This window comes from Elaeis guineensis, chromosome 2 (assembly GCF_000442705.2).
Source record: "Elaeis guineensis isolate ETL-2024a chromosome 2, EG11, whole genome shotgun sequence".
In the NCBI taxonomy this organism is placed as follows: Eukaryota; Viridiplantae; Streptophyta; class Magnoliopsida; order Arecales; family Arecaceae; genus Elaeis; species Elaeis guineensis.
Window position 1 is genome coordinate 122,274,581 of NC_025994.2, and position 10,727 is coordinate 122,285,307.

At 33.7% G+C, this 10,727-nt stretch overlaps 1 protein-coding gene across 1 annotated transcript; it reads right to left on the bottom strand.

Annotated features, from left to right (window-relative positions):
- Positions 1–360: 360 nt before the first annotated feature.
- On the bottom strand, positions 361–7,429 carry LOC105038015 (uncharacterized). Its single transcript, XM_010913685.2, has 12 exons — positions 7,233–7,429; positions 7,084–7,149; positions 6,869–6,936; positions 6,097–6,130; positions 5,847–5,916; positions 5,610–5,667; positions 4,541–4,669; positions 1,684–1,775; positions 1,260–1,344; positions 966–1,041; positions 712–819; positions 361–585 (listed from the first exon to the last, which is right to left on the bottom strand). Exons 1-11 carry the CDS (start codon positions 7,237–7,239, stop codon positions 746–748), a joined length of 759 nt encoding a protein of 252 aa, XP_010911987.1. The 5' UTR covers positions 7,240–7,429; the 3' UTR covers positions 361–585; positions 712–745.
- Between the last annotated feature and the right edge of the window lie 3,298 nt (positions 7,430–10,727).

The window sequence follows — 10,727 nt, forward strand, 5'->3', positions numbered from 1 at the left end:
TTGATCAATATTATGGCTAGGACGTTGTCTTTGTCAGCAAAACAAAAAGATGTAGCTGTTCAAATCTGGGCAGTAATATGAACCAGATTCAATCTGCCTGCCAGCAACATTGACTTATGAATGGTTGCCCATCCAATCAAAAGTAGCAAAGCAGAGACGGGCTTTCACTGCCATATGATGGAGTAGATTACATGGATAAACCGGTAGATGTCCAGCTCTGGCCAGCAGCATCATCCATAAGTAGCTAGAATGAATCTCAATTCAAGAGGAAAGGGACTAAGGTTTACCATAAGCAGCCTTCCAAGCAAGCACGACGGCAAAATGACTTAGAAGATATCAGAGGATGTTGCTATCATAGTATGACATGCAAGTAAAAATGTAAATATATTAAAGAAAAAAGAGGTTTAGATAATACATTCCAGGACACGAGGATTGACGCTGCTGTTACAATAATGACTGATACAATTAGGCCTCAGTAGCAAAGTTCAAAAGATTTCCTCATAACACCACCTATTCCCACAAACCATAATTGAGCTCAGCCTGGTTGATCAGAATCTGAAAAGCTGGTCCACGCAGGGGTCATAGCTACAAGATAAACATCAATTCATAAGCATTATGAAATATCATGTATCCATCAAAATTGTAGAAGGAACCTGGCAATATAAACAGAAGGAGAGGATTCGAACTTAATTATAGATCAAAATACCATACCAGGCTCAATAGGGAAGTAAGAAACTTAGAATTTTCACTTTCTGGATCCCTCTGATGATTTATCAGATCTCTGTGCCAAATAATGCTCAAGCATATCTTCTTCATCATCTGCAAATGTCACAAGGAAAAACAATTTTCTGTGCTCAATTTATTATGACAGACTCTGGACAATTTTAACATCTGTATTCTTTTAAAAAAGCGTCTCATCAAGTTTAGTGGCTCAAATGAATGACACTCAGAAAACAAAGGATCACCTTCAAAATCATCATCAAGGTCAATGTCCTCCTCATCTTCCTCCTCAGATCCCTCAGCAACTGCAGCCGCACCTTTCTGGGAAAAAACCCCCAGATATCGATGTTATATTGATGCTGAACTTGAAAAGAAACAAAGAATATAACTTGACTAGTCTTGTTGTTTATAAGGGTGTAGTGTGGGCCGTTCCATTTCATCATGCAACCATTGAAGAAGTAACCACATACAAGATTAATCAACACTGTATACACAACCTCATTCATATGTAGAGAAAGCAAAGCATAGTAAAGAGATACCGCTGCATGTCTCCCACTCTCAAACCACTGTCTTCCTGTAAGCTTCTTCTCCTTGGGAGTTGTGAGTGCAGAATCTGGCATTAGCCTGTACAGTAGAGGGATTTATTTATAGCATTTACCTCGAAAAAATTTTCAACTATTTTTTGGACCAAAAATGTCAAATTTGTAGTGTGGATCGTACGCAATGAAACCAATGACAATCATGACTTGGTGACTTAACGTTGGTTGGAAAGGGAGGTGTGCAGTGGATTGCATTTCTTTTCTTTTAGATAGATACATGCCTTACAATTGTTACATTCAAGGGTAGTAGGGCCCTCATGATATTATTATCACTCTAATTTCTTCAGTTGATAGCAAAAACTGAAAAAAAAAAAAAATCCATATATGTCATGCTTGGAATGAGTGATAGATAAGTAATGCTTACTTGGCTCGCTCTAGTGCTAATTCAGCTTCAAATTGTTCTCTCCAAGCAAGAAAAGTTTCTATCGTAACCGGTTCTCCATGAGGAACAATTATCTGGAAGTAGTTACAGAGAAGGTGATATTAATACAAAGATGAATGGTCAAACATTTCTTAAGACAAAACAAGGAACTAATTTGGAGGGATTTTCATGCTCCTGGAGATTATTGAAATATTTTGAATAAGCAGTGTAGCAGCATGTACAAGATCATCACTGCAATTTCCATGCAATTACAGTCATGGGATCTTAAATTGAGAAGCCAAAGAAATGCTGCACTAAAATCAAGAGAAGGCACAAGTGAAGGAGAGGGAAGAAGCCCCAGACAATTAGCAAAATGCAGGTTAAAAATCTGAACAAAGATATTACAAAGTCATATAAATGATTTTCCAAGGAAGAAAAAAAATGTCTGCCTGCCAACAATATGATGTTAATCCAAATGAAGCTACAGATTATTTCCTCAACTTGTCTGATGTTTACATATGAGTTGGCCCCTTTCTTTATCCAAACTATTCAACAGACTTCAAGTGGGAAAAGCAGATGTTACCCCACTGAGCCAAACCTCTATGGAAGTTAAGGTGGGAGAGAGCTGTATATTAACATCAACATTCAAAAAGCCAACTAATGAATCTACACCATATACAAAATGACATTTTTGAAAGCAGAGAATATTCTCCCTTGATTCTGTCTATCAATTTTTATGCCGAGAATATCTCTTCTGTTTATCTTAAAATACATGTTCATAGCTTTCTCACCGTTAACTACCAAACACACTCTTCTTTCCCAATGATTTCCTTCATAAAACCCCCAAACCAATTGGACTCCATCTCTTTCTCTAATTCAACTACCGAAAACATTGGACTCTCAGATTTGACCACTAAACAGAATGGACTGTTATCACTCACTCACTCCTCTATTTTCTCAAACATGCACTGCACATGCAGGGTTGATAGTTTATTGAAAGCAGTAGATGAGGCACAGCCACATCTTTTGCCGTGTAAAAGCAGAGGGTATTGTCCAATGCTCCACATAAATCTTTCATGGCAAATACCATAATAGGTTGGAATAAACTAGATGAAGCCAGCCAGGTGAACTTTTGGATGTTCAGAGAAGCATACAGGGCCCATGCATTTCCTTTACCATTTACACCATCACATACAAGTCTCCACCATCAGGAAGAAAAGGCCTACAGGTAAATGCCATACGAGCCTTCTGTTTCCAGTTTCCACTTTGTAGAGTTTTTACCCCACTATACTCGACTGCTTATGCCAACCTCAATCATTTGCCTGAGTAGCATTATAACATCTCAGTTCTCCAAATCACTAAGATTGAACATCATAATATGACTAAACTACTGAAAAGATAGATTGATTCTATCTTCTATAACCATCAAAACATCCAAAACAGTACCTCCTATTCAGCTTCACTAGATTTCTTGCTATGAATCTCAGTAAAAGAAGTATCCATAATGAGAGAAACCTTACAAGAATAAGAAGTGAGCAAATTTGATGCACATCAATTTTATAGTGTATTCTGTCCAACTGAACCTTAAATACAAACTTAGGAAATTTAATGCCTATGTCACGCATCCACGGCTCATGTAATGTCCTTCTGGTTCAAAACGCAGGGGCAGCGGTACAGCAACATGGTGAAAAACTTCTAGCTCAATTTAACGGTCCTTGTATTGATCATCAACAATTTTGCCATTATCATTATGATAATCAGGAAAACATTTATACAGCTAGCAGGCCTAAAATTTTTCATAGCAAACTTACTGCATTTCAAGAATATTTTCTAAGTGGCATTCATATTTCTTAGTGCAGCTCTATAATGTCCACCTGAGAAAATACCTATGATATCAAGTCTGATTATGGCCAGAATCACTGAAAAGAAGATATTCAAAATTCATCTGTTTCTGGGGTCTCCTTCCTCCTTCACAGTGAACAAAACCTTTTTTCGACCCCTCTTCTTCAATCTTGTCATAGCTGTAGCTCACATAATACTCAATATCCACAACTCTATGCCCACTTAGTTTGATCTCCACGTGTTCCACTAAAATAGATGTAGAAAATACAATACGCAATATAATGGTTGTATTTTGAACTGTGGAACTAGTTAGAGGTTGGTCAAATTTTTTTGAAATACAATAAACAAACTGTAAAAAGGTAAAAGAAGCACATAAAGACAATTTTCTTCTAATAAGGGTTCAAAGCTGGTCTAGGTAAAAAAAGCATACTAAAGCACACACCCCAAAAATGGTTCCATTGAATCAATTGTGATCATTGACTCACAACACAATCAAGAAGAGGTGGGTCAGAAATTCCATTTCTTACCAATCTGCAAATTAATTAAACTGTTTTATATTGCATTGTCACAAAGGATCTCTTTGATGAAAACAACAATCATGAACTCTCACTCCATAACCCCTTTTTTTCCTTGTTTACTATGTAAAACTGGAATGCAGAAGCTACATATAAGGATGAAGAAGATTTGGTTGGGGGGGGGGTGTGAATCCCCAAGAAGAGAGCTTACTTGAAAACTATAAAATGCAAAAAAAAAAAGAAAAAAAAAGAAAAAAAAAAGAAGAAGGAATGTACCACCTTTTTTCTGAACTAACTGATTTTTTAAATTAGTAAGTTTTTATTAATGGGTAAGCGTGGGCAAGATTCTGAATCCACCACCAGCAAACAAAAAGAAAAAGCAACTAGAGTGCAAATCCTACAGTTAAAATAGTAAACTATAGACACACGTCAAAAGCAGACCTTAAACTCAAAAACACACCATCAGAAATCAGTGAAATCATAGGCAGAACAAACAGCCATACATCATCTTTAGCTGTATCAGTTTCATCGGAATCCTCGGCCACGACCTCATGCCCAAATTTTTCACTTAACCACTCTTTAGCAGATGTGGCCAGTGTATAGATCATTGCCATGCCAAGATTCTCAGTCACCTGGAAAACATAAATGTCAAATGTGGAACATTTCACTTGATGAAACAATGAAGAAAAGAGATGAAATATATCTGAGTATGCATTGTTAAATTTCCCAAAGTGAAAACAAGTCTGCAAGTTATCTCTGAACTATGCAACTCCAAAAACTAAAGTTATGTAGAGGATATGCCAAGACTTGTAATGAGTTGCATCCTAAATTGATTTGAAGTCATGATGGTACCATGATCTAGAAGCCCTGCACCATCTAATTGGGTGACATCTATGGATGCTAATCTAGCAAAGATATCTAGGAAAAAATTATAGATCTGAGCTCACCCGTTGTTAGTAAAGTCTTTTATTTTTTTCACAGGATACGGCACTATGATGCTGAACAATGTGCAAAACATTTTTTTTATCTTTTCCCTTTGGACTTCGCATGATCCAGCCAGTTGATAATTTTTAATAGCTGGTAATAGCATACAGGTTTGCATATTCCATGGGTATAATAGAATAACATGTTACTCTAATCAGGACTTGTTTGTCTGCGAGAGAGCGTTGAGATGAAAATGCATTACACATTACTTACAATATCAACTAACATACTTCTGTTGATGATAATTTCCATGATGCACAATAGGCTAGAGTTGTTTTCCTAGAAACTCATAAGATTGACACTTAGGATTGCATAACAAGCCTAATTCTGCAAGCAAGAGGCAATGCCTTAGCTGGAGGAGTGCAACAGGTAGGTTTCTATGTGTTAGCCTGGATATCACTTACACTGATTTCAGAAGAATATGTTCTATCACACGTTCAAATCACCAATATCATCTATGAATCACCAAAATGCAAGTATAAAAGAAAATTGCTGAGAAGAAAGAAAAAGAAAAATAAAAAACAAAAGAAAGCAGAAGTATATATATAATTTTTCAATCAAAGGAGAAGAAATGTCTTAACAGTCTACCTCTTGCTCAAGCTTTTCTTTTAGTACCAAAAGATCCTCAGATTTAATTCCTCGTACGCTGCAGGGAGCAATGGCATTTCAAGTAGCAGATAAGGGAGAGAAAAAGGAAAGAAAAAGACTAACCAAAACAACATCATTAAAACCATGCTGTGCAGGTAAAGAAACAGCGGAAAACAAAGTGAACAGGCCAATGTTCAAATGTGTATCCAAAAGGAAGAAAAAAAGTCTTTAGCTAACCTTTTAAGATTCAGAAGTGGGGGTTCATCTGGATACTTTTCAGTATGAGAGAATATCAAAGCCAATTTAACTGCAAGAGACAACTACATGTTAGCTAACAGAATATGAATAGATTATCAAGTACCTGGAAGCTGCCAGTTTTTCCAATATCATATAGCCAGATAGAACCAACGTACTTAGATATGAAGGAAAATTTAACTCATATTTCTTGTTGGCATCATCCTAAACTTATAGAGATGAAATGACAAACCTGGAGTGTAATTTGATTCATCCATATCATCGTCCTGTTGAAGAAGAAATTGAATAAGGACCACATAGAAGATGAAATAAGAAAAAATATTACAATTTTAGCAAAGAAAAGCATTGGCATTTGTGTTGACATATTAGCATCTATAAAACATGGAGGCTGACAACAAGTAAAAGAAAAGAGATCGAGAGCTGAAATTAATATCACTAGACCTTACACCAATCCATGAACCTCCAAAAATGGAAAACTTATCATGTGCTTTCGAGAATTTAAACCACGTGTGTACTTCCAGATACATCAATAAAAAAAGAAAAAGGAAAAAAAATGGAAATCTGTTATGAAGGAGAACAGAAGAAAACAAGCATGATTCAGTAGCTATGCAGCACGGCCCCTCAGCTCTGATGATCACATAATCAATAAAGTTTATATTCATAGAGTAATGAGAAAGCTTTCAAGAAAATGAACACTTAAGACTAATGGCTTGCAACAGATTGTCCATTGCTCATAGTGAAGTCTACAAATTCTAACTACTACACAAATCTACAGTTATTCTAGATCACACCATTCTAAAAGCACTCTCAAGTATCGTATAACTATACATTCTGTACTACATAATTTGCTACTAACAACATGGAGTCAGAAAGCATACAAGAACAATACATGATTCATACTCGTTCAGGAAAGGATAGAAAAAAACTAAGGGAAGAAAATTAACTACTTAACTAGAAGAAATCTCTGGGTTATAAAAACGAGTTGAAGGATTGGTTATTCTGACCTGTGGCGACAGTACAATTTGGAAGCAGCGATTGTTTGTGCTCAGCCCACTCTCGGTGGAATCGATCTCTGTGGATTTAAAAAGTAATAACAATAAGTATCTGAAACAGTGATAAAATTTAATAGTGTGACGATATTTGTTCCTAATTAGATTGTTGGTGGGTGGTTAATTAGAACAATATTTTAAAAAAAATCGTGGTTTATGAGAAGGTGAACCTTCGATGTCGTCCATAAGGATGGCTTGTAGAGCTTCGATTTCCATCTCCTGTTCCTGAACGTGGTCTGTAGCAAAAGGGCGTTGCCGAGGAGGTGTCGGAAGAGGGGAAGATCGATAAATTAAAAACCGAGGTAGTTCGAGAGATTACCGGTCATCGTTGCTTGAGGACTTGGATTCTCTTCTTCTCTGATTCTTCTGAGAGAGTGGGATTGGGAGTCGGCGTTGGAGAAGAGAAGCGCGTTGCAGCCGCCGCGGCGAGGGTGGACGGGAGGCGAAGAGACCTATGAGTCGAGGCTTGCTATAGTGTACTGTTCCCCTGTTAGTGGCAAACTAAAGTGTTCTTCCTACGAGGCAGATATTGACTGGATTGAATTTTCTTCTCTGGATTGGTGCTTTGGTGCAAAGTGCAGGGACGCAATGAAACGACCTGGTTCGACTCGTTTGGGTTACGCGTTGGAGAGCGGCCGACTGGGGCCCGTGCCCCGCTCGCAATGGCTCGTTAGGGAAAAGGTGGCCATTTCTTCAAAGAGGCAGAGAGAGTGGTTATTTAGGGCCTCGTGTTTTTTCTTTTTCTTTTTTTTTTTATTTTTTTAATCTAATAAATTTTGCTTGTACTGTTCTAAAAAAATATTTTTATTTTTTTATTTTTTATTTATTTCTAACTATTGGATTAAATATGGTTCATACAAATTTTATATAGAGGAGGGGCCATGTGCATGGCTGATACGATAAATATTTCAAAAAATAAATTCGTTTCGACATTATAAAGAATGATATTTTTTTTTTTCAAAATTCTTGATTGCCATTTGTTGAGACATATGATGGCAAAGATGGAGGATCCTGCAAACGGAGGTGCATCGGAGGTGTCGTGGGCGAAGGGCAAAGCACTGGTAGGCAAAAGACTCATTGAGGGTGGTAGGAGAACTGTGGGTGAAGGAAGGGGATGCGGTGGTAAAGCCACAAAAACGGGAGAGCACCGGCAAGCGAAGGACTCACGGGGGGAGGGTGCGATAGAGAAGAAGCAAGAAGAAAGGGGGGTGCATTGGAGAAGAAGAAAGAAGAGGAGGGTGCAGCGGAGAAGAGCAAAAGGAAGGTGGGGTGCTGTGGTGGAGAAAAAAAAAAAAAAAAGGAGAAAGAGTTGGGATGGGGGCCACGAGCATGGGAGGAGAGGGATATGAGCAGAGACGCGGCATAGTTGCGAGAGAGAGGTGCGGGGCGGCACGAGAATGGGGAAGGGGGAGACGGGCAGCACGAGCACCGATGGAGAAGAAGGAAGAGAAAATCACGAGGTAGAGCAGCACAAGCGCTAGAGGGAGGGGGCAAGACCACCGGGGAGAGGAGGAGCAACGTGGTGATGGGGTGGATGGGAGGGAGAAAAAAATAAAAAATCTAAAATATTTTTTATAATAAAATATTATATAAAAAAATTACCATAACAAAATCCAAAATCCAATACTAAGAAGTTGTTTTGTTATTTTTTTTTAATTATTATTTCTAGGAAATGTATAAGTGAAGATTCCTCACAGCCATTGCCCTCTGCTCTCTCTGCAGCTTCGAGTGGCCTGTCTAGTATCCCCCATCTGTTCTATTTTTTTTTTCCAAAAAAGACCAGTCATATTGTTAATTTTTTTTTCTATTATTAGGAAATATAAAAAAATAGAAACGGAAACTTATCTAATCTTTTTGTAAAGAAAAAATAATTATGATGCCAGACATATCCCCATCAACCATTCAAAACTTGGGAGAATGGCAACAAACGAGGAAACATGTGTTGAGTTTTTTTGTTTGGTAGAATGTGTTAAGTTTTTTCAGAAAAATATCTATAACTAACAAGCTACGCAACAAGAGAGTGGTCCACGAAGAAAAGAGTGAAAAATCTAGATCTTTAGACAAATATGCCAGCCATATAATATCTCCATGCTTTCTATATTTTCCTATTTTTAGTTTATTAAATAAAAATCTTTTGTGCCTTCCCAAAAAGTCTAAATGTGTGGGCATTGATAGCATTACTCAAATATCTAAAATATTATTATATTTTTTCCATTCTATATTTTCATTTAATAGGATATGGGCAATAATATGGGCTTCTCTTACATGGTTAAACTGCTAATAAATTATTAAATAGCATAGGTGCTTGAGTGCTTTACCTAATTAATTTTTAAAAAAATTATTTATAAAAATAATCTAATTTCTAATTTATTTATCAAATTGATGCAAATAGGATAAAACGTCATTTTGAATGATGTTTTATGATGGCCACGTCACCCACCTTTTTTTCTCATTTTTCACGTAGACGATAAAAAAAAATAAAATAGTCAAATCAAATGATATTTTTTAAAATACCATTTGAAATGGCATTTTTGAAAACGTCATTTCAAATAGCATTTTAAAAAAATATCATTTTATTTGACTATTTTAATTTTTTTCCAAAAAAAGAGAAAAAATGAAAAAAAAAATAAAAATTATAATTTTAAATTTATAAAAAATAAAATTTTAATTTTAATTAAAATAAAAATTATCATTTCAAATTAGTATCCCCATTTCAAATTATCTTTTAAAAAAATATCTGAAAAAAATTAATGTACAAAAAAATAAAAAATACCATAAAAAATTTGAAAAAAATAGAAATTACAATTCTAAATTTTAAGAAAATAAAAATTTATTTTTAATTTGAATAAAAATCATCATTTCAAATTACAATCCCCTTTTCAAATTAATTTTTTAAAAAAATATCATAAAAGAAGAAAAAAATGAGAAAAAAATAAGAAAAAAATTATAATTTTAAATTTTAAAAAATAAAAATTCTAATTTTAATTCAAATAAAAACATCATTTTAAATTATTTTCTTCATTTAAAATTAAAATTTTTAAAAAAATATCACAAAAAAATCTTAAAAAATTTAAAAAATAAAAATATCATAAAAGAAGAAAATATTGAGAAAAAAAATAAAAATTATAATTTTGAATGAATTTTAAAAAATAAAAATTTTAATTTTAATTCAAATAAAAAACATCATTTCAAATTATTTTTCTCATTTAAAATTTATTTTTTAAAAAAATAAAAAAATGATAAAAAAATAAAAATTATAATTTTAAATTTAAAAAAAAATTAATTTTTAATTAAAATTAAAAATATCATTTCAAATTACTTTTTCCATTTCAAATTAATTTATTTAAAAAAAATTCCAAACAAATAAAAAAATACCTAAAAAAATCATAAAAATAGAAAAAATGATAAAAATAAAAAAAATTAAAATTAAAATTTTAAATTATAAAAAAATAAAATTTTAATTTGAATTCAAAAAAAATAAAAGAAATAAAAAATGCCATAAAAAAGTGAAAAAAATCAAAAAAATGGGAAAAAAATAAAAAAATATAAATTAAAATTAAAAAAAATAAAAATTTTAACTTTAATTCAAATCAAAAATTTCATTTCAAATTACTTTCCCAATTTCAAATTATTTTTTTAAAAAAATCTGAAAAAAAGAAAAAAATTGGTGTAAAAAAATAAAAAACACCATAAAAAAAAGAAAAAAGGGAAAAGAATTGAATTGAAAAAAATAAAAATTATAATTCTAATTAAAAATAAAAATTATAATTTTAAATTAAAAAAAATAAAAATTCTAATTATAATTCAAATAAAA

Excerpts from the sequence above, each read along its gene's own strand:
- LOC105038015 (XM_010913685.2), bottom strand. Across the intron at positions 6,131-6,868 it reads AAATTGTACTGTCGCCACAG|GACGATGATATGGATGAATC; the intron begins GTCAGAATAACC and ends CTTCTTCAACAG. Across the intron at positions 1,042-1,259 it reads AGAGTGGGAGACATGCAGCG|AAAGGTGCGGCTGCAGTTGC; the intron begins GTATCTCTTTAC and ends GTTTTTTCCCAG.